The sequence below is a fragment of the Quercus robur genome, chromosome 7, assembly GCF_932294415.1.
Source record: "Quercus robur chromosome 7, dhQueRobu3.1, whole genome shotgun sequence".
Taxonomy (NCBI): Eukaryota; Viridiplantae; Streptophyta; class Magnoliopsida; order Fagales; family Fagaceae; genus Quercus; species Quercus robur.
The window spans coordinates 24,163,591-24,188,682 of NC_065540.1; the positions used below are offsets into that span (position 1 = coordinate 24,163,591).

The window sequence follows — 25,092 nt, forward strand, 5'->3', positions numbered from 1 at the left end:
ATTTGACAGGATATCTTAATTTGCATTTCTCTTCCCTCTATAAAACCAAAGATAATAAACGAGTTCGTATTATACAGAAACAACAACCGCGAGCTGCTTAATAAAGCACAGAGAAACGATATTAAGCTATTGATTTCAAATTTGTAAAATTTGTACACAACTGATCTATGATTACCAAGTTCAATCTAAAATTTAAGAGCAAATGCACACTGATAGCACTTTCGCAATCTGGCATTTTCTAATTTCAAACATCTTGCAATTGATACCAACAATGGGCATTGATTACTCAAATTTCTGTGTCTGCTACGACCTTGGGTTGTCCTAGGTTGCACCAACTTCTAAATTTAACACCCCAGGAAACAAGGTAAATTATAAATGCAATATATGCAGCTGTAATTGCAAACCCAACTGTGCCAAACAACGTACTATTCACTTCGGAGGAGAAGAAGTCCAGCAACAGATACCCGTTAATATCACCAGTGCTACCAGCAGCCATGAAGTGATCTACAATAAACGATAAAACAAAAAAATGGTGAACTCTTCAACCACTATTTACGAATTTCAATCATTGTGCAAAGAAAAAATACTATGAGCAGCATGCAAAGCAAGTAATGAGAAAACTGTCGCATTTTTGCTGGGAATTGCCAGCCCCACCTTTAGGAATGTTTTAGTTTACTCAAAAGTTATACATCGACCCTAAGATTAATCAAGTAGCAAAACATGTATTTACCAGCTTAGTGCCTACATTAGTGGTATTAGTTACTAGAATTGCCTCATCGTGTCTAAATCTGTTCTTTTTGACTATCAATTAAGTAGCGAAACTTGTTGACTTTGATTGACTTCTGAATGTTTGGAAAGCATTAGATCAAACTGTGTGCATTGACTTGTGAAAATATTTCATTGCAAATTTTTTTAAAAGCTAATTATGAACTTTGTGCGATTTCAGGGTGAAGTTACCTGTGTCAAATGGGATCCAACAGGTTCTTTGTTGGCCTCTTGCTCTGATGATATCACTGCAAAGGTTGTTGATGCTACTCCTTTCTTTTAGGCATCGTTTGGGAGGAGGGAATGGAATGGAATGGAAAGGAATGAAAAGAATCATTTTAGAATATTCTTCCATTCCCTTGTTTGGGAGTTTTAATGGAGGGAATGGAAAGTCCATTCCCTTGTTTGGGAGTTTAAGTAGGAGGGAATGGAATGGGTAGGAGGGAACACTCATTCCTCTCTATTCCCTTAAAACCTCAAATTTTCATTCCCCCCGAAATTGGGAGGAATGGGAGGGAATGGAATTAAATTTAATGATTTTTTTATTAAAATTCCCAAATTACCCCTATATATTCAATTCTTTATTTTAAAATAGAGGTCTAATAGTAATATTGTCATAAAATGATTCCATTCCATTCCCTCCATGTTACTCCCAAACAAGATTACTTACATTCCATTCATTTTCATTCCTTTCCATTTCTTTATTTTAAAACATCCAATCAAGGTTACTTAATTCCATTCCATTCCATTCTTTTCCATTCCTTTCCCTTACTTAAATACATTCCATTCTATTTTATTCCTTTCCATTCCCTTATGATTATTCAATTCCATTCCATTCCATTCCCTTATGAACTCCCAAACGGAGCCTAAGGAAATATGATTTACATCTTATGTTTTATTTTTATTTTTATAAGTAATTACTGCTTCATCAAATAAAAAACAAAAGTACAGAAGGACTTATCAAAAAAAAAAAAAAAAAAAAAGTACAGACTCCAGAGGGACCAGAGCCCACAGGCAGTGTGCTAGGGGCCAACAAAGAAAACAAAATTATAAAGCAAGAAAATTACAGCTATCAAGTAAATCAGCCAAAGAGTTAAAAGTAAAAACACCTGAGGCATTTGTCTACTCAGATGAAGTCTGGAAGAATAGCAGCTTCAAATCATGAATCAACCTCTTTTGCTTCCTTCAAAAGTGCAAGTATTCCTTTCCCACCAAATACTCCACATGAGACAATGAGGGATCATGGCCCAAATCGCTGCATATCTATATCTGTTAAACTTACTTGGCCAGCTTGCTAGAGGATCCGCAACCCCATTGGCATAACCCACAGAATGCCAAATAGAGAAAACACCAAATTCCACAGCTCTCTAGCAACAGGGCAGTGCATAAGTAAATGATCAATAGTCTCCTCATCTCTCTTATACATGCAACACCAATCAATCACCATTACTCTACACCTCCTTAAATATCACTACTTAAATCCTCCCCAATGCCATAATCCAAAGAAAGAAACTAACCTTTGTAGGTACTTTCAGCTTCCATATAGACTTTCAAGAGAAAGAGAGTTGAGTAGAAGAATTAAGGCCCTATAAAAGGATCTAATATCAAAAGTCACTTGTAGGAGGGAATCCAGCAAAGCTCATCCACTGCATTCTTTCTCAGGCCAAAATAGATCAAATCCATAAAGGAGACAACCAATTCCAATTCCCAATCTTGTGCTGGTTTAACAAAACTGACATTCCAATGATAACTATCCACTAAAAGTGATAACAAGTCTGCCACTGAAGCATCCCTGTTACAAGCAAAGCCATAAAGTTCAGGGAAGTTATCTTTCAGAGGAAGCCCCCCACACCAAGGGTCACGCCAGAATTTTATAGAAGAGTCATCTCCCGCCTTAAAGTTAACAAAATGATAAAAAGTGTCTCACCCCTTCCTGATCCTCTTCCAAAGACAAACTCCATTGGGCCCCTGCATAGAATTAGAGCACCAAACCCCCCTGCATCTTATGTTCCATTGACATAGATTTTCACTGTTGGCATTATATATATGTGCATGTGTTTGTGTGTCTGCACTTTTGTCACTGCAAGGGTTGTTTATGGTACTAGTAGTACATTGATTTGCATCTTATGTTCCATTGACATAGATGTTTGCTCTTAGCATTATCTCTGTGCGTGTGTGCACACACCATCTTCAACTTGTATCTCAATCTTCAAATTAATTTACACTCACATTTCTTCTTGGCTTATCTTGGTTCTTGTCACTCCAAAATATATATTGTTCTGTTGTTTTTTTTTTTTTTTTTGGGGTGTGTTTTCGTTTTCAATTTCAACTAATATATAGCAATTTTGTAGATATGGAGTATGAAGCAGGAAAAGTTTGTTCATGACTTAAAGGATCATGCTAAGGTACTGTGGAGATTTTGTTTCTCTTTTTAATCTCAATGTGTTTGCCTCCCAGCATATGCACTTCTGATCTGACTGGATTATTCTCAGAAACATTGAATAATTGTTTTGCAGGAGATATATACTATCAGATGGAGTCCCACTGGACCTGGTACAAGCAACACTAATCATCAGTTATTGTTGGAAAGGTATATGCTGCTGATTTAATGAATTTGAATGCCATTGATTTTCATCTACTTTTATGCATTTGCACCCGTTATCTAGTTATTCTATTTGGTAGTTCTGGAATTACTTTTTTAGTTGATCATTTATTTTTTATTCCTTGAAAAGTGAATTTAGTATGGATTATGAATTATGGATTTGTTCTAGAAAACCTGTTAATGTTATCAAAATTTTCATAGAGGCACAGAATTATTAAAAACTTGCAGCCTGTTGTAAAACTCAATTAATTATATGAGGTTCTATTACTTTGAATCTTTAGTAACCTTGACTTGTATTATTAGTCTTGACTCATCTTGTATTGTTAAAGAAGTTTGTATTTGACATCTTCATATATACAAAACACATTGAATTAATTAGTTTCATACAATATTATTAAGAGGTAGAGTGCATCAGGAGTTGTTAGGTTAAGCCACTATTGTGTTGAAAATGTTCCATTGCCATTTGGTCTTCAATGATGGTCAGGTTTATTTTCTTAGACTGTAGACTTCATAATTTTTTACCTAGCCCATCTTCAACTCCTGTTTGTAGTGATGGATAACTTCATTGCATTAATATATCATCCTGGTTTCACTATTATCATTTAACTTTCCTATCAAAAAAATATATTGTGTTGGTCATTGTATTTCTTCACCCCCACCCCCGTTTAATTTTTAGGTTGAGGAGGCTGCTTTTGGGTTAAACAATATATTACTGGTTTAGTTTCACATTTAGTCCTGAACCTTCACCCCATGATTTAAAAAGGTCCTCAAGCTCTGAAATGTTTCATTTTGGTCCTTATAATTATTTTTGAATCTTTATGCATGCAATTCCCTCAACACTAGAGGATATTTGAATAGTTTTTTGTACATTTTAAATTTATGTCTAATGTTCATTGTCGTTAGCTCTTACTTTGATTCTCTCTACTCCAAAACAAAGTATTTGAATAGCCAATCCTTTCCCTTATGATAGGCCACAAACTGAATGACCCCTTATGATAGAAATTAATTAATTAATTAGTCAAGTTATTATAGGCCACAAACCCCTTATCATGCAAACGCGTGGTAGCACAAACAAATCACCAATAAACTAATTATGCAGCGAAAAATAAATAACACGGTGATTTGTTTATGAATGGGGAAAACCTAACGGCAAAAAACCTCCTCGGGTGATTTTTAGGTCATCACTCCCAAAACTCTACTATTATCACAACAAGCGGTTACAAAAAGGAATCCCAAGTACCTCACCAACCTACAATTGAAACCTTACCTCAATACCCAATTGGACTTGTTTTGTAGTGACAGTTCCCCTTTCTGATGCACGACTCCCAAGTTCGTAACTAACCAATTGCACGAATCCCAGTACGCGACTTCAATCACCAACTAAGAAGGTTGTTGGTTGCAAAGTTCTTCAGTTCATCCACACGATGAAGATCAAGAAGATGCTTGGTCACAAAACCCTACGGTGCACATACATAACAACTTCTTCAAGAGAAAGAGATGAACTAGGACAAGAACGTCGTCTCCGGTCACAATTTGCTTGAACAGAGTTTGCTCAATGCTTGTGCAACTTGTGAACTATTTGACAGCCTTAAAACAATCCTTTTATATGTCTAGGGTTAGGAGAAAAGAAAGCCCGAAGACATATTCACGGATTCCAAGAAAATTATATTAGAATTCTGAAATTCTTAAACCTCGACAGATGGGAGATGTCGAGCAGTTGTCGAGCAGGTGTCGAGCACACTAGGCTTTGAACAGCTTTCTTAAGCTCGATTGATGCAGCTGTCGAGCTTTAATGAATTTGCACTATTAGCTTGTTTTCTTGGACAGACTTGAAGGCTTCAACACTTGATCTTGAAATATGGTTTCTTGAAATATTTAAACACATCCTAAATTTACCCAAATACAAGTAAAGTACGTTTTGTCAAAGGATAAGCCAATTATATAAAGTAGTGACATATGCTCCTAACAAGTGAAACACATATGTCCTAACACCTTATATGCTGCTATCAAAATCCTTGGGATTTCACTAAACAATCTCTACTCAATCAGCAGGAGTTTAACTGCAAGGACTTTTTTGACACAAACTTTTCTTTATGATAAGTATTTTTTTGACATAAACTTAAAAACGTAAGGATTAAAATGAAGCATTTCAAAGGATAGGAAATTAGAATACCGCAACACCCATGATGGTTGCCATGCACGCTTCACAAATGATTGATAGCTCAAAGGTGGCTTTCCCCCATTCTTTCCCAAATATTAGTCATTGGAGTGACCAGCAATTAACAGAGGAAGAGATTCACTTAAATGAACTAATATAGGCATAAATACTTCAAAGCTCAAATGCAATTGAAAAATGAAAGTCCAAAGTTTGAACTCACCTTGTGTATAATATCCGTGGGATTGAAGAGTGTATGACTCACAAGAGAGAAAACCTCAATTACAGCAGTAGATGCATAGTTCTGTTTATATTTTAATGAATTTGAAACATGGGGCAAAGGTTGAGGACTAGATGTGTAACTAAGCCTATATTACTGTGTTAAGATAAACTAAGGTTTTGCTATGATAAGATCTTAATAAAAAATTTTGTGCACCATATTGCATACAAACCTCACACACACACAAAGTTAAAATATTGTGTGTTGCAGGACATAATTAGGTCTTCATTCTTGTTTTACTTATTTCAGTTAAAATATTCTGTTGGTTGTGTTTCTATGTAGTGCATCGTTTGACTCAATAGTGAAGCTATGGGACGTGGAACTTGGGAAACTTCTATACAGCTTAAATGGACACAGGTACTGGTCCTTGCTGTTGTCATTGATGTTATTTGAAGGTGATTATAACCGATGAGATGCTTTTCAATGTCACTGATGTCTTATATTGAAACTTCAGGGATCCTGTATATTCTGTTGCATTTAGCCCAAATGGCGAGTATTTGGCCAGTGGATCTCTTGATAAATCCATGCACATCTGGTCATTGAAGGAAAACAAGATTGTCAAAACTTATACAGCCAGTGGGGGCATATTTGAAGTTTGCTGGAACAAGGAAGTTGACAAGATTGCCCCATGTTTTGCCAACAATACAGTTTGTGTTTTGGATTTTAGAATGTAAGGTCTTGGAAAATGCTCTACGATTTCCCTGCTTTTCCAAAGCCCTATGACCTCAGGAATGATAATTGACTTCTTAGTTGGTCTTCTAAGTTTAGTTGTAGAGATGTTGCTTTTGATGGGAATGGGTAAAAACGTATTTTGGGTGGGTAGGTTTTGCGTTTTTAACCATAGACCAGGCATTACTCACTTGTGTTGATCGCTTTTGTAATTACATTTACTCAATTATCTGTCAGGCTTATGCTTGGTAGGAGTGAATTGTAAGTTTGCAACCCAATTATGTACAGAATTATTTGAATTGGACCATAATTTATGGTTTCTAGTTTACCATTTCTTTTCCCAATGATAGTTATTTGGAACGATGTTTGTTACCCAGTTACATTTCGTTTACTGTGTTTATTTCAGTGCTTCTTTGCTGAATGTTTATCTTTTCAGTTGATGTTGAGGAATGAGCCCAACTATCACTGGTCAAACAGATTACGCAAAGTTGGAATTTGATGGCAATTGGTTTAAAAAAGTTATTCAAATTATACGATCAATGGAATGCTAAGCATAGTAACACTATAACAGTGATATACGATCAATGGAATGCTAAGCATAGTAACACTATAACAGTGATATATTACAGTTCATTAGTATTTCCCACAAGAACATGATCCGTTAAAAATATTGCAATTCACCAGTAATCCCCACAAGAACATGAACCGTTCACAAAGTGGTGAAATCGATTACGGTCCCTCATTACAATCTTACGTCCAGTTATCCTTGAAATCAGCTTGGTCGCAGCATGGCAGTCCAGACATACATGGAGGTTCTTCACAATCTTTATAGTAGTTCCTTTTGTCTCTCCCCTAAGTCATGTAACACAATTTCTGTTTGTGGTATGTAGCCGTGTGCCTTAAGCCAACCATTTATCTCCAATAGCATCATGTAAATTTCTTTGCTGTTTGGGTGTTTCTTATCTCCAATAAGAAACTCATGTACCTTATTATTCACTTCAACTGAGCTACAGCTAGGTTCCTTCTACACTCCAATGTCTTTCATCAAGGTCCTCACCCTTGCCACCCCATCCCAGTTGCTAGCAGTTGCATATATGTTTGATAAAAGAATATACGTTCCTTAAATATAATTCAAATGATATTTCAACTTCAAACATATTGGTTTCCTTAAAAAAATACCAAAATATTGTTATCATTATTTAAAAAAAAAAAAGTAATATTTAAAAGATAATCAAAGGTGGTTGAACTTTCATGGTTTATAAAGACTAAGTACCCAGAAGGAGAAACATGAAGTGCTAGACAGCAAAAAATCTCCACAATTTGTATACAGGAAGTCCAAATGTATCAATACGGAATTGTCAAATGGATGTATTCATTGTGAGTTAGAATCTATGAAGATTTTATGGATGACTTATATTCTATCAGAATTTTCTAGGAGGGAGAAGACAAGTTAGTGTAGTTCCCCATCAAAGAGTCATGGGTTTCAAGTCAAGAGTTTTACAAGGCAAAGAGATCAGGGTTGATAATTCTTTTACATGGAGAAGTATATGGAGAAGTAACTTTTTAAATTGGCTAGTCACTTTGGGGAAATTTACCAACAGATAATTTAAGAAAATGACTGTTGTTAACAGTCTAAAATCACATAAACCAAATCATTGTACCTCAGCTACGTTTCTTCTGGTTAATAAAGAGAGCTTCTCAACAAAGAGGCAATAATACAAAAAGAATCTTACCAGCTAACCGTGCAACATTAACACCATAGCTTTTAGGGCATGCACCAGGTGTCAACCTGTAAAGAAATGCAAAACCTATTCCAAACATGAAGAACAACAAATTAGACAATGTTCAGAATATATGTGCCCATTGGTAGAGTACCAATATCATGGCCTTTATGTCTAAACCATGATGAATCTAATATAAACTATGATACTATTATATATGGTTATCACATGGCCAATCATGCTAAAAACTCATTTGTCTAGTTTTTTGAAGATTAAGAAGATACCCTTAGCTTGTGTATCAACAGCGTCTGTGATGAAACAGAAAAAGCAGAGGTATACCTTAGGATCATTCTGATAATCTACAGCTAATCGGTGATAGTGAGTAGAAAATATTCCTCGACACTGTACCTTGTGGACAAAATGTTGTAGAACTGATTCACTGCAATGGATAGAAAACCAAAGTAGAAACAAAGTTCAACCAGATACAACCCTCAGAGAAAAGGCAAATTTGTAGAGAATTGATCATTAATATTGAAATCACTAAAAGACAAGTTAATCCAATAATTTACACATACGCAATCGCTTGCCCATCTAAAGTTGATGTTCCACGTCCAAGTTCATCCAATGCCACCAATGAATTACGAGTTGCAGAAGACTGCATCAACCATCAAAAATATGTCAATGGCATGAAAATTATTCAATCATATTCATCTTAACTCATTATAAAATTTACTTTTGCAGACTATTCTTTAAAAGTTCTAAAGCATAATGATCAAACAAGAGTGACTTTTTCTTATGCAAGAAGAAACTTCTCATGAGATGAGATACGGGACAAATGTGCAAGAATAATAAAATTTAGAATGTAACCAAGGAAATTATTAGTATGACTTGACATAAAGCAACTGAGGAGAAATTTGTGATAGGATTGTCCTTTGACAGTTAAGATCTAATTAATTATGCTAAAAATCAGAACCAATATGGGCAGACTAATCAATTTGTACATACTCAAGAATGTTGTCTTTGATTCTGCAAATAATCTATAAAATCACAGGCATAACAATAGTGTGCAATGAAAATCCTTTGATCCACTGACAAAACTCATCAGCATTAATGCAGTTTCTGAGAGTTCAGTTAAAAAAGTACTTTGGCCTGCCATGATATGATTTTTGGCACCCATCCGAACAAAGATTCGGTCCACAGGTGACAACTCAAAACTGTTTGCAGGGACATCTGCTCCTACCTGAAAAGAACCATTAAGGTGAAAACCACAAAATATTAAAACTCAGAGTTGCACAAAAAAAACCACAAAAACATTACCTGGGCCAAAATCACAACCTAGCAAACTTGGCAAAGAAGAGTTGAATTCCCCCCCATGTTAGGACCAGTGAGAAGGATGAACCTAGCATGACCAGAACCACCAATCATAATTTCATTGGGAACAAAGATACCCTTGCCTAAAGAATCGCTTCTAAGAACAGGATGTCCTAGACTTTTTGCAGAAAAGCATGGCACTTCATCCGGACTTGACGAGTCTAATATAATTGGTTGGCTTGTTGGCCCTTCATAATATTCACTTGCAATTGCTAGACTGATCAAAACATCCAACTCTGCAACATGTACCAATTTTAGCCATAGAAAATGAAATACATTTTGTATAATGTAAACTACTATATAATATTGTTCTTTTTATTCATGAAAACATGAAATCTGACAATATGTCAGATAACTTAGTAACAAAATAAAATTCCAAGACATAAAGTTAAATTTTGAGATACTATAGAAGTAGACATTAATCCATCGTGATCTGAAGATCTACTACCATTATTACCCCAAAAGAGGACTATGACAATGTGAAATTTCCCCAAAAGAGAACTATGACCTTGTGACATCTCCACTCTTCTATATGCACAATCACACTTGTTTGCATGTATGCTTGAGTGTATCTGAAAGAGAAAAAGAGAAGGGTATGCGTACCTGCAGTAGCAGAAACTAATTGGCTCCACTTATTATGATGCTCACAGAAACGTCCAGTCAACCTCTGAAGAATGCTTTTCAGCTTGGATTCCTTTTCAGACTCAGCTTGTGAAAGCTCTCCCAACAACTTCTTGATACTTGGAGTCCAATGCCTAAAGAAGCCCCGAAAATGCCAGGCAAGAAACAAAATAAAAAATAGTTGAGATATAAAACCCAAATTAATGTGCTGCTAAATAAGGCACTTTAGAATTATTTTAACTAGGGATTGAAACTGACAAAGATAAAATCTTAACCAAAAGAATCAATAAATCCTGGTACTACTATAAACTATGCCATGTTATTCAACATGACAGAGATTACTTCATTGCATTATCACATTAAAATTCACAGTTCAATATGATTGTTATAATGATAGCTCAGTGCTTTCAAGTTGCAATTAAGATAAGAAAGAGGCATTACATCTGGCTGTTAATTAGTCCAGGTATCTAAAATATGATCAATTACAGGATTTAAAAAAAAAAAAACCACTGTAGCTACTTCATTCACCACAACTTTTGCTTTCACCTTTTTAGATGATCTTAACTCATAGTCACAAGGAATTCTCTCGCGCAAACTTTCTGGTACTTCTAAGAGATATGCCTCTTTCCCAATTGTGACATATGTAATCTGTTACAGATTGTTAAAAAACAGAACTTGGTTATTGTTGTTGAATATAAATAAACAAAGAAGTAGACTACTAAAAATTCAAAGACCAAACAGTTTGCAAAAAAATTCTTACTGATGCACCTCCAAGTAATTTTTGCTGGTCCTTGAGGTGTTTTGTTAAACTAGACTCAACCTCCTTAACTTTTTTACAGGCAGAGTCATACTCCAGATCAACTCCTTCAAGAGGTATGATACGTCCTGAATTATTGGCTTCTAGTTCTACCCAATCAAAAGCATCCTTGAAATGATTTATAACCGAATTAATGTTAGGGAGACCACCACCTGTATATATAAAAGATAAGACACCAAACTAGACCCTTTTAATAGCATATTGCTTAAAAAATCAAAGCTGCTCATACCAGTGCCAGGTGTTAACAAATGATGAAGGACTCTAGATTCAACATTAATTTTCCAAAATAACACCAAGAGAAGAACATGGTTGATTGGGCCATTAATTCACAACCATGCACGTAGCACTGATATAAACTCTTGGAGCTGTTTTTTTGCTGCATCCTCATATAGAACCACTTTGTTGGCATTCCTTCCTTCCATTAGCCTCACTGTGTCAAATTAATGTCCATAAACATAGTGTGAGTTTGTATACAGCTGAAATCCAACCGTGTCTTGATCCATGCACTGTTTACGGTGCCGCAATTACAGAATTTGGTAAAATCAAATAAAAATTGGGCCCTATATTACTATTCACACATTTAAAAATTATTTTACTACGCTATTTTTAATTTTCAGTATTCAGCAATAAGGGGCATCTAATCAGACCCATAAATCACATCCTTCGTAACCATCAATAGATTATCTATCTAATCTAATATATATTCTAATACTGTGCACCTAGTCAGATTGGCTTTACCTGCTACTACTAGGAGGGACGGAGCTCTTGTTGGACCGGGTGGGGGACAGTGGCCCCCCGGATTAAAAAAAAAAAAAAAAGTATATATATATAATATATTATTTTTAGCAATTTGTTTCAATAAAATTGCAATTTGCCCCTTAACAATATTATTAATATTTTTAAATGCTATAAAAAAAATTAGCCCATCAACAAAAATTAAGCCCAAACAACACCCAAAACAAACACAAGCCAAAAAAAAAAAAAAAAAAAAAACTCAAAGCCGGTTCTAACAAGATATCTAACTACCCTAGGAGTAGGAAACACCCAACTTACCTCACACATATAATAAAAGGGAAAAAAGAGGGGGATTTCTATGCCATTCAAAAAAAAAAAAAAAAAAGGAAAACCTAATTAACTTACGGCTGAACACAGAAGAGAAGAGTTTGGCAGCCAGCGGCAGCGGCACTACAGGCCTACAGAAGCAAAGGTATCCCTCTCATCTCATACTGAAACCTTGTTTAGTTAACTTAGATTTAATCATGTGTTGACAATTTGACACTGTTGTGCCTTGTAAAGAAAACTTAAGAGAGAGCAAACTGCAAAGAGCAAGAGCAGGGACGGAGAGACTCACAGACAGAATAAACTATTAACTAGAGAAAAAAGAGTCAAAAGAGAGGTAACCGTAAAATTATGACTCATATTTGTCTTTATCTCTTTAACATACCTATAATTTATATTCTTTTATAAATAAAAAAAAGTTGTCATGAGAAATAAACACGTCAACAGTCCATTGCTTGTGATGTTTTGTGATTTTTTTAGTTTTGTCCTTAGTGTTTATGTTTATTAGGCAGTGTCTTTTAGAACATTAAAGATTTTTTTTAAATAATTAAGGAAATTATTTGTAATTTTAAAATTTATAGTTTAGTTGTTAAATGTTTGTATGTATAGTGTTTGTTTATTAACCATATAATGACATAATAATTTTAATTTTTTTATTTTGTAATATTTAAAAAATAATAATTTTATTTATTTTCCTTTTGTTAGTAGTTTATTAAATGAATGTTTATTTAAAGTTTTAAATTTCCTTTTTTGTTTATACTTTTGTCCGGACTCGGTCAAACACGTGCTCCATGTCTGGTAGTGTAGCCTGTAAAGCTTTTCTAAATTCAAGTGCAAAAGCTAGATTGATTAACTCCCTAAAAAGAAAAGTACATATCAAATACTGCCAGAAAACCTTGATGTCAAGTGAACGGCTGTGTAAACACTGCTAAAAAATCTTCATGTCCTGCCTCATACAAGTAGTATGATGTGTACCAGTAACAATTTAAGTAGTCCATGTAGGCCATATATATATAAACTGGTAAATTTTTTAAAAATAGTCATTGTTTATCCTTAAAAGAGATCTAAAATCCTAAACCTTCAACTCTAACCCCTAACTGCCAAGCTTATATCTAAGATTTGAAAGATTTTTTAAAAGGAAAAACTAAAAACTGTGTGCTGATTAACGTGTGGTAATATAACTTCTCAGTACTGGTTTTCCAGTTGACCTCCAAAAATTGTCATAGCTTTAGGTAAGGTGGTGTGGAATAATAATTAAAAAAAAAAAAGTGAGAATGTATTATTTAAATAAAAAATTAGTGTAGAATAGACAAATTGATATTGATGATTTGTAAAAATAGGTATGTAAAATAGAAAAATGACGCTTATTTTTGTAAAATAGACAAAATTTTGCAAAATAGATAGAGTGGATTTTGCAGCATGGAGCCAACTTAACAATGCCAAATCCCAAAAAAACTGAATTCTCAGCAAGAAACCATGATCTCCACCATGGTTTTTTTGCTTTGTGAAAAGCGTAATTATCACTAAAAATTCCAAAATAGGGCACACTCTTTCAGTAAACTTTTTCCACTAGTTGCCTAAGAACGATTTCCATTGCTCCCTTCCATATTTGATACATGCAATTTCGCCTATATAGGAAGACCCACTGGCGGATGCCCCCCCGAGGTTTTCCAATTTTCCTTCAAGATTGGTTTATTTGATCATTATTTATACAAAACTTACTTACTGGCCCCCTCCCAAATTTCCGAAATCCTTTTTTAGAAGAACAAATTTCAGAATTGAGTCCCCCAAAATCTAAACTTTGAACCTTAAAAATGGGCCTCTCAAACTTTTGAAGTTTCCAGGAAAAAACCCAAAATTATAATTGGTACGAAAAAGAAAAACCCAAAAAAAAATTACAACTGAATTCACAAAATAGAAAAAGACCAAAAAAATTTGGGAACGGCTCATCTCCAGTTTGGAAGCCTCCCATTTTCTCCCGTTTTAAAACTGATGAGTGACACGTGGCAAAGACACAATCCAAGGGTTACAAAGAGAGCACGTCAAATACAACTTTTGTCTCTCATAATCTCCTAACTCCTAAGAAGTCTGACCCTTCTTTATCTCTCCCCAACAAGCCTCTCTCTTCCTCCCATCACCAACGCCACATGAGCATCAGAAGCACCGAAATTAAAGCTTGCTGGAGAAGAAGGGGCAAAACAGGACAATGGACTAGGAATTAAAAAGAGCAAAATATCTTAGCAGATTTATGGGAAGCAAAGCAAGCTATACCGTGCGAGGAAGGTAGGTGTGCAGTTTACCATTGTTGGCCTTAACTCAACCTTCTCTTGGACGGAAGCCAATGGGGTTTCGGCTAGTACACCACTCAAGTCCTTGTCCAACATGCCAAGAATGATATAATTCCCCAAGCACAGACTCGCATCTTGTCCATTTTGGGGTTTTTTTTTTTCTATATTAAAAAAAGAAAAAAGTCTTCTCTCTAATCAAACTGTATTTCTCATTTCCTTTTAGGTTGTGGAAATTTTTTACTTTGTAAAATCTTTTGAATCGTTTTTCAATTAGATGTTAATGTTATGACCGGTTTTGTGGTAACATTGCTAGTGGGTATATTTGCATTAAAAAGATCTTTTGTACCATTGATGCTCTGAAACCCAAGCTGTATTATTTTGAGCCTAACACCGTGACAGCCTGAGAAGGTGTCCAACCATCTCCACTAACCCATAAAATTTTCTCACCATAAGATCCTTTAGAGTTTAGAGTGCTTCAAAGCACAGTTGGATCACCTTTGGTTAGTTTACCATTGTGCATAGCGTGCAAGTTTTGCATCCCACACCAATGGTTGGAGTCCAAGTGCTAAACGAGCTGCATTATGAGGGTCCAAAAGTATAGGGCTTGTTTTACCCTGTTTTCTCCAACAAGCTTTAATTTCGGTGCCTTTGATGCTCATATGGCGGTGGTGATGGAGAAGAAGAAGAGAGGCAGAGAAGAAGAGTGAGGCTTGTTGGGGAGAGAGAGAGAGGGTCAAACTTCCTGGGAAAGACAAAAGTTGTATTTCACGTGCTCTATTTGTAACCCTTGGATTGTGTCCTTGCCACGTGTTGCTCATCGGTTTTAAAACGGGAGAAAACGGGTGACTTCCAAACTGGAGGTGAGCCGTTCCCAAAAAATTTACCATCAAATGGCCCATTTCTCAGCCCGTGGCCTTTAAGAGGCTAAAAAAGAAAACCCAAATTCTTCTTTGATATTCCAAATCACAATATTCTCAAAAACAAAAAACAAAAAATTCTTTCCAATATACTGTGTGGCTGTCAATTTCGTTACTTTTTAAATTTTATAATTCACTGTTTTGTTTTGTGAAACTTGAAACTGAATGTTTGAATATAGTTCTCAAAAAAAGAATATAGTTAACCAAAATATATATATATATATATATATACACATATTTATTATAATAGTGTTGTTTATTGTGTGTTAATAATTTTTTTGGTTTTGAGATCCTCTGTCTTGAATACAATTCAAATTGAAGGGGTAAAAAATTTTTGTTTTTAGCCATTTAAAAAGTCATTTATCCATCTCATTTAAAAAAAAAAAAAATCATTTTATCTATTTTAAGTTATTTTAACCAGGTTTCTCAAAAAAAAAAGTTATTTTAACCAAAAAAAATCCACACCTACTACCGGCCACCACCATCAAAAACAAAACCAGAAAAGAAACACACATCAGTGAAGCTAGTAGCCATGAGACTGGCCCCCCTTGGAAAATATTCCTGACTCTGCCACTTAAGAACATGAAAGACTAAGAAAGTGCACTACCCTTTGACATAGACATCTAGACATTGTTTGTTTTTGACAAAGATACGAAGACAGGTTCACCCTCTTATCCATCAACCTTTGATTTCTGGGGTGCATGCTCTTGCAGGTAAAATATATTCTTGGTTCAGTTTATTCTCTTTGAAAAAAATTATACAAAATAACATTTAACAAATTCCCAAATCAACAATATCCCAATAAGGAAAAAAATCCAAAAAGGAAAAAAATAATAATAATAAAAAAGACAAACAAATTCTTTGTCAATCAAGAATCCTTTCCAATTAGAAGTACTCCTCATAATGAAAAAATAAGAAGAAGAAAAAAAAAAACAAGCTTTATTGCTTTAACATAAATCTGCCGTTGAAGGGAAAAAATAAACCTTACTTCTTCGTCGCCACCACGAGCTGCTTATAGCCTCCACTCAGTGACTGGCGCCGACTCTGTCCACATATCAATCGGCACTGGTATCTCTCTCTCATTCTCTTTCTTTGTCCCTATTTGTATTTGTCTTCTTATTTATGTTTAAGGTGAATAGCTGTGTGTATGTATATCTATGTTACATTATTATTTTTATTATATTCCAATTTAATATCATATTTGTGCTAACTTAGTATAATTTTATATGCTATTTTTGAAAATAAATAAATAATTTAAAATTTACTTTAAAAGAGTTAAAATATTTTCAAGCAAAATAACAAAAAATTATTTATTTTCTCAAATTATTATAATTTGAAATGATTTTTTTTTTTTGGCTTAAAATGAATGCACATTGATACAATTATACATGCATAGTACATATGACAATAAGAGATGATCATCCTAGTAATTAAAAAAATCAATAGATAAAAAATCGGGATTATTGATATTTAATAAAAATAGGAAAACATGGAATTTAAAATATTTATTTTTATAATAACACACTTAAGTATTTATAAAAATCCTTGATACAAGTAATACAGAAAGAAAAAGTTTTAAACTTTAGTAAAATTGACGCATATTTATACAAATATGATCGTGTGTATTTGAATGCAAAATTTAATTTGTTGGAATTGCTTATATGGTGAAAATTGGTTATAAAATATACTTGTACCTAGAAAAGGTAAAGTAAAAACTGATGGCAAACACATTCATGTATTTGTACTTAATTTAATTATAAATAATATTTTTTTAGAGTATTTTTGTTTTATATGATAAATATTTTTTTTATAAAATTGCATATGTGTAACATACAATATATAATATTCGTCTTTTACTAAGCATGGAATGGATTATAACATTGTTTATCTTATACAGGTATCTGTGGGTATCTTTATAAGTTATAACTAACCTAGCATGTACCCCAATCATGTGTAGCCTATCACTTTAAAATATTACTTAAATTACGAAGGCAAAAAAAGAAGCAAAAATAATTAAATTTATGGAGTTGAGTGGAAACTAAATTGAATTTACCCCAAAATGAAAAGAAGAATTATAATTCATGGAGATTATATTAGGAATAGTAATTATTATTATTTGAAATAAAAGATGTTGCAATGAAATAACTATATTCTTATTCATAAATTTGGTTGTTACATATAAAAAGTTTTGTAAAACATAATGCATAAAGAAAGTCTTTAAAGTTTATACTTTTTTGAAAATATATTAATTTAAAAAGTTGTTATATATATTAAAGAATAACTATTACTTGCTTTTTTTTTTTTTTTTATGTGATATTGCTTATATTTTAGAAAAAAAAATATTCCTCAATTTAAAAAATAATTATTCCTTACAATAAACTAAATTACTAAACTACAAGCCTTTACATTTATTAGTGACAAATTCATTACGGTGTGTGAATATATATATATATATATATATTTATTTATGTATATATTTCTTGCTACTAATTAAAAATCATAGGAAGTTTAAAGCAGTTAGCAGAAAATAGCGTTACCCTAGCAACAAATTAGGACTTACATCTAAGGGTTAAACATAGGAATGATAATGATTTGGCCAAAACTTTAGTTTGGTTAAATCAATGTTGCATCCTTCCAATGCAAGGCTTGGAAGTTTGAGTATGTCCTCTACTCCTCTTTGTGCTATGTGCAAGTCTGACTTCTAAATTTCTGCATGCATGATCATACTGTCTCATACCCTCTCTTCAACTTATTTTGGCACAATCAACTAGTAAAGGTCATATCCAGTAGCATTATTGATTATTAGTAATAAAAATAAATAAATAATAAAGTGATCATAGTTTTCTCCTAAATAGTTTAGCATGGAGTGCCTATAAACAACTTTAGTGAACAATGAATGAATAAGTACGATAATGAATCAATAAATCTTTCTTGCTTGGCTGTACAGTATTTATTTTATCACTCTACAAGTATAAGTGCTTGTGGAATGTAAGGTGTGGAGGGTAAGGACTAGGGTTCAAGTCTCTAGAAGGGGACTTCACACATATATACACTTAAATTAGGTTAGAATAAAATTTCTATCTTGTATAAATAAGATAAATAAGTAAGATTGTTGCTTGCCAAAGCTTATACACCCTTGCGGTATTACAGGGAAAAAAAATTCTGATATCACTAGGCATACTTTAATGGTGTATACAAATCTCTATTGAAACCCCTAATTTTTCTTTTAGTTGATTAAACCTTTTTATTACAAAGAATAAGCTTTCTAAGTTGCTACAAGTCATGGATGAGCTACTTCAATCATCAAGGAAAATATTCTATTACGTACGTAATTATATTTCTTGTATATTAATGCAACGGCTCGCTTGTATTATTCACCCAATAGAAAGTAAGATTTAACTTCCCTGTATAGAAGACATAGTAATAAGGCTGAAACTTCCATACAAAAGTTTGTTAAAGATTTGGTTAAGAAATCAATCTTCTTGAGTTATTATGAGAGAGAGAGAGAGAGAGAGAGAGAGAGATTTGCTCCTGGTCTGATGCTTATGAAAGAAATTCACTATATTTAAGTATGCAACTTTTCTGATTTATTTATTTATTTTACAATATATATTCACAAATTGATTTTTCTACATATTTTTCAATGCAGTAGCCTTTGGTGATCATAACTAGAGGACCTGATCATGATGCGACTAGGCTCAATGATAACTTTACAACCTGTTTGTTTTTTATTTCTTCTGGTAAGTCTTCAAGTAGTGGCAGTGTGATAGGATTTGGTATTTTACATGCTTACAAAAATTATTGAAACCAAAAGAAAATACACATTCTTACTACTTCTTGGGTATTGGATTTGTTTGTACTTTGTATAGGGTTTTAAAAGATGTTACTTAATTTTTCAGTCTTTTTCTCTATAAACAATTTTTTTCCCTTCATCCTTGGTTTGAAAAATAATATGAGAAAAATAATTTTAAGCATTTGTAAATAATCTCCTACTCTAAAGTATGTTTCTATCCAAATGGTTTATGTGATTTTCTTTCTTCTTCTTTTTTAATCAAATTGTGATTGCATTCACACATTCTGTCAAACCCTTAATGCAGGCATTTTCTGTGATGCTTCTTCCTACTGCATTGATCCCATGTTGGTATTCTATGTTTAGTCGTGTTGAGCATCAAGTGAATTTGTACTTTCATGACTTCCATTCCAATATGCAATCTAAAGTTGAGAACACTGCAAAGTTCTTACATCCAATAAATTCATCAGCAACAAGTTTAGCAGGAGTTTTAAGGTTGCCCCTCAATGAAACTAAACTCTCATTCTCTAAGATTGAGACTAAGGTTGGTATCCATATTCTTCTCTCACAAAGATCATATAAGTAGTTAAATGATTACTTTCAATAAGAAACAACTGGATATTTCATAATTTTATTTTTTATTTAATTTATAGGTGGCTCCTATATTATTTCAAGCATGGTCTACAATTCCATACTTATCTCAAATTTCATATACTGGGTTAGAAGGTCTATATTTCTCATACTACACTGGTCAGAATCAAACTCTTGCGGTGTACTCTAACTCTTCATATAATCCTAGATGGAGTGCTCCAAATGTAAAAAGGAACCTTAATTGTTACATGCAACATGTGAACCAAGAGACAGGAGAATTAGATGGAAACTCCATTGAATGCCCTCCCTTGAATTTGGTCAATAAAAGATGGTTTCAAGAAGCCTTGAATAGTACCAATGGATATGCCTCATTGGAAACTGGATGGAATAATTCTGAAGATCTTATACTACTTAGCTCAGCTAGAATTAATGGAGAAGGAGTTATCTCTCTAGGGTTCTCGGTCAAAGCACTAACCGCCCATTTTACTGGTATAGATCGTCAGGATGGGAGCTTGTATTTGGCTACCAAAGATGGGAAAGTGCTTATAGAAGAGCTCAAAAACACTCATATGGTTCTTGTTGGTAATATAGTTTCTGTCCAATTGAAGAAACCAAATGGGGAACAAGAAGTTCTTGGGAATGTTTCCTGTAACATCAAAGATGGTTCATCAATAGCTTCTACTTTGAATATTCAAGGAACAGAATACATGTTTTATTGTTCATCACTAGATATGGCGGGAGTCCAATCGGTATGTTTTAATTCTTCAATATCTTGCAAATATGAAAAACTTCATTTGTAAATATTTATATTTTCTTCTTGTTGCGTTGAACACTAAACATTACAAGAAGCTTTGCTTGTTAAGTCATATGATCATGTACATCACTTGTGTGCCTTTCTTGCTTTGTTTTTGTACACAATAGGTATGCTTTAGACTAGAGAGAATTATGCTATTCCTATTTATAAACAGGTTAGAAATTAAATGCAAATCTTTTTATCCTCCTTTTCTTTCTAGAAAAATCTTAAGAAATAATTATTGTAAATGCTTTTGTTTGTCCTAGGCATAAAATGCTATGCTAAATGCTCCACTGATCATTAATCCGTTCCACACATAATAGACTTGTGGCTTTTATAGATTGTAGCTAGCCGAGTGGCCATAATATTCAGAACCTTATTGATGAAAATCAGTTGGATAAATATCATGTCATACTAACAGTATAGACATTAGTTAAATTCAACAGTTTATGCATATATTTATGTAGTATAACTGAATTTTTCAGGTATATGTATTAGCTTTCCCACAAAAAGGGTTACTCAGCCTTGTCCGCAAGAACAGGATAGTGGCACTGGCCCTTCTTATAGTAATCATCACTTCCATGGTTGTTTCCATTTTAAGTTTTGCGTATATATTCGTTAGAGCTGCCAAGCGAGAGATGCACTTGTGTGCTACTCTTATAAAACAAATGGAAGCAACTCAACAAGCAGAGAGGAAGAGTATGAACAAGAGTCTTGCCTTTGCTAGTGCTAGCCATGATGTTCGTGCATCACTAGCAGGCCTTACAGGTTTGATAGAGTTGTGCTATAAAGAAGCCACCTCTATTTCTGAATTGGAGACAAATTTGAGACAAATGGATACTTGTGCAAAGGACCTACTAGGTAATCTCTTCACACCTTATTAGGCAAATTGTTTTATATTTAGTATTGTTTTTATCAATGAATATGTATAACTTATGTACTTGTTTAGGTTTACTGAATTCTATTCTTGATACAAGCAAAATCGAGGCGGGCAAGATGCAACTTGATGAAGAGGAATTTGATTTGGGCCAACTTATTGAAGATGTAGTTGATTTATATTATCCTGTTGGTATTAAAAAGGGAGTAGATGTGGTATTAGATCCTTATGATGGTTCTGCCATCAAATTTTCACAAGTGAAAGGAGATAGGGGAAAACTTAAGCAAATATTATGCAATTTACTAAGCAATGCGGTTAAATTTACTTGTGAGGGGCATGTAACCGTTCGAGCATGGGTTAGGAAACCCAGTTTGCAAAATTCAATAATTGCATCTAATCGGAATGGTTTAATGAAATATTTACAGTGTTTGTTTCGTAAGAGCAATGAAGAATATAATGATCTAGAAGCCATGAATGCAGCCCAACAAGATCCAAATGCCATGGAATTTGTCTTTGAGGTTGATGATACAGGAAAAGGAATCCCGAAGGAAAAACAAATCTCAGTCTTTGAAAACTATGTTCAAGTCAAAGAAACAGCTCTTGGACAAGGAGGCACTGGATTAGGACTTGGCATTGTTCAGTCTCTGGTAAATGACTAACTTTAGCACACATATCAATTATTTTATTTTATTTTTTTGCTGTGTTTATCTAGAGTTTCAAGATAAGCAATCTAACCGGAATCACGATCCCTCCATTTCAAGTCATTTTCATTATGCTTGTTTCATGGTTCATATTTTATTTTATTTTTTAAGTTTAAAAGTGTATAGACCAATTAAACTTTTAAATAACGTGATAGTCTGTAGAAATAAAAAAGATGCATTAAATGAATTAATTTTAAATGGAGAGAATCATTTTCCACTTATTGAACTACATATATTTTTTTAAACTCAATTATGCATCTAGATTTGTATGATGCATTGTTGTAACTTGGATTAGATTCACATAACTATCACAAATAACTTTATCAACTAGGTTTTAAAGTGACTTGATTATAGTCTAAATTCATTATAATCCCTTTTATTGATTAATTTTTCTTGTAATTTTGTGCTAGGTACGTTTAATGCATGGAGATATATCAATTGTGGACAAAGAGATTGGAGAAAAGGGAACTTGCTTTAGATTCAATGTGATACTCAGTACACGTGAAAATGTTAGTTGCGATAATGTAAAAGCAGAAGACCTTGAAATGGCTGATGGTACCCATACTCCTGAACTAACTCTTAGCACACCTAGTCCTGGCTTGTGGTTACGTACTCCTAGTTCAAAGCTGACAATTCACACAACCCCTAGCCCCAAGGTAAGGGCATCCCATGTTGTTCTCTTGATTCAAAATAACGAACGGCGAAGGACTTCACAAAGATTTATGGAGAACTTAGGGATAAAAGTATCGATAGCAAAGCAATGGAAACATCTTCCATCTACTCTCCAAAAGATAAAACATAACCAGAACCATTCTCGGTACAATTCTTCTGGAAAATCAATTGATTTGAGTTCTCCAAGTGGCTACTTAAGCAGGTCTGCTTCTAATAACTCTAGCGGTGTAGAAAAGGATGTGCCTTTAAGTAGCATGGATGGTTCAGACTACATACTATCAGTCTTCAATAGGACTACTCCTAAATTTGCATCAAGTTTCATATTAATTGTGATTGATGCAAGTGCTGGGCCATTCCTAGAATTATGTAGAATTGTGGCTGAATTCAAAAAAGGCCTCCATAATGCTAATTGTAAGGTTGTTTGGTTGGAGAAACCAATGATGCATAACATCAACTTCAAATGCACTAAAGAGGACCTGTTTGATCCTAATGATGTCATAATATCTAAGCCATTCCATGGTTCTCGTTTGTATCAAGTGGTAAGACTTCTTCCTGAGTTTGGAGGTACATTGCAAGGGAATTTAGGCAAACTAAAAGAAGAAAGCAAGTTTCAAGCTGAAAAAGTTTCAAGAGATCCTAGTTCATCAAGGAGTCGGTCTTATATAGAGAATTCTCCAACAAACAAACACTCAACTCAACGAGTAGAATTACAAGAACATGGCAGCAACATTGAGACAACCAAGAAGAAAATCTTGTCACCCATTCAAACTCTATCTCATGTTGCGTTCATACCAAGAAGTCCTCCGAGTAATGGGAACCCACCAAAAGAGCAAGAAATACAAGAAATTGGTAACCCAAATGATGATAAGCCATTAAGTGGGAAGAAGCTCTTGGTTGCTGATGACAATGCACTGTTGCGCAAGTTAATTGTTGCCAGTCTTTTAAAGCTTGGTGCAACTGTCGAAAATTGTGTTAATGGACAGGAAGCTTTAGATTTGGTTTTCAAAGGTCTAAGTGATCAAAGGGAACTTGGAGCTTCGAAGATTCTTCCATACGATTATGTCTTAATGGATTGTGAGGTAAAGAGTATGATTTCCCTCTCCTTTACCTTTTTATGCTTTTTTTTATATAAATATTTTTTGTATTTTATATATATAAAAGTACTTAATTTTCCAAGTAGAACATTTGCAATATATTAGATGATATCCTTTCCACTATGTCACATGTTTCTATGATATTTGGTAAAATTTATGATGTCTTGGCACTTTTTTTTTTTTTTGGAGAGAAAAGATAGAACTTTATTCATAAAAACCAAGAGAGTAAACTTATACAAAAATAAAACCTGGGCTAACACAGGCTTATTGGCCCAGTAGCAATACAATGAAAAAAAAACTAGGCTACCCCCACACTAATACCAGATAGGTGAAAGAAAACATCAGAATGTGAGTATCTGTAGCTCTAAGTTCAAAAATTTCTCTATTCAGCAACCAAAAAAAAAAAAAAAAACCTCGAAAATTTCCCTGAGTGGCCGAAAACTTCTAGTATGTCTCCAACAAAGCTAACGCCACTTCCAATATGTTTTGGCACTTTGCAAACCCTATAGCTTGTTCTAGTTAATAAATCTGTATCTTATGGATTTGGACCATTTGGTGTTTATAAAGCTCAGCCCAATTATATTTTATATTTAAGCATTCAATATTTATTTTATTTTGATTTATTATAATCCCTTGTACTATAGTTTAATTTTAATCACACAACGTAAGCTATTCACATTTTATAATAATATTTTTTTTCCAACTAAATCATATATGATTTTGTGTTTGACAGATGCCTGTGATGAATGGGTATGAAGCAACAAAGCAAATAAGGAAAATGGGGAAGTCCTTCGGTGTTTATATTCCAATCATTGCATTAACTGCTCATACATCAAGTGGGGAAGCTAACATGGCAATTGAGGTTGGAATGGATGTTCATCTTAGCAAACCACTGAAAAAGGAACATCTTTTGGAAGCCATTAGATATATCGATACTAAATGAAAATATGCATAGGCATACCTTATCACTCGCTTATTCTATGAGATAATTGTGACTCTTTATAGTAGTTTTGTTGTACATGTATTGAAATTGTGCTAAAATATAGAGAAATGCTTTAGTATTTTGTTGGAATGCAGAAGTTCATGACATTGACTGAATATATGAAGTCATTTATCATTTTGTTAGAATGTAGAAGTTAAAAGCATTGACTAAAAAGATAAAGTCATTTATCATTTTGCTCACTATTATATGTTGTAGGAACTGTAGATTTCTAGTTATGTTTGTAATATTAATCCCTCATGCACACCAAACTACTCTTGTATATATAAATTATTAGTGTTCATTCTAATTCATATAGAGAAATTCATT

The 25,092-nt window shown here is 33.6% G+C and overlaps 2 protein-coding genes and 1 pseudogene across 2 annotated transcripts; 2 read left to right on the forward strand and 1 right to left on the reverse strand.

Annotated features, from left to right (window-relative positions):
- Positions 1-190: 190 nt before the first annotated feature.
- Positions 191-6,847, forward strand: LOC126692863 (WD40 repeat-containing protein HOS15-like). Its single transcript, XM_050388666.1, has 5 exons — positions 191-1,021; positions 3,117-3,170; positions 3,282-3,355; positions 6,085-6,159; positions 6,257-6,847. Exons 1-5 carry the CDS (start codon positions 926-928, stop codon positions 6,474-6,476), a joined length of 519 nt encoding a protein of 172 aa, XP_050244623.1. The 5' UTR covers positions 191-925; the 3' UTR covers positions 6,477-6,847.
- Positions 6,848-7,073: 226 nt separating this feature from the next.
- Positions 7,074-12,388, reverse strand: LOC126692865 (DNA mismatch repair protein MSH6-like; annotated as a pseudogene).
- A 6,979-nt stretch (positions 12,389-19,367) lies between these two features.
- LOC126692867 (histidine kinase CKI1-like) lies at positions 19,368-24,855 on the forward strand. Its single transcript, XM_050388669.1, has 6 exons — positions 19,368-19,599; positions 19,709-20,395; positions 20,925-21,300; positions 21,389-21,963; positions 22,428-23,768; positions 24,517-24,855. The coding sequence occupies exons 1-6, from the start codon at positions 19,375-19,377 to the stop codon at positions 24,724-24,726; spliced, it is 3,414 nt and encodes a 1,137-aa protein (XP_050244626.1). The 5' UTR covers positions 19,368-19,374; the 3' UTR covers positions 24,727-24,855.
- The last annotated feature ends 237 nt before the right edge of the window (positions 24,856-25,092 follow it).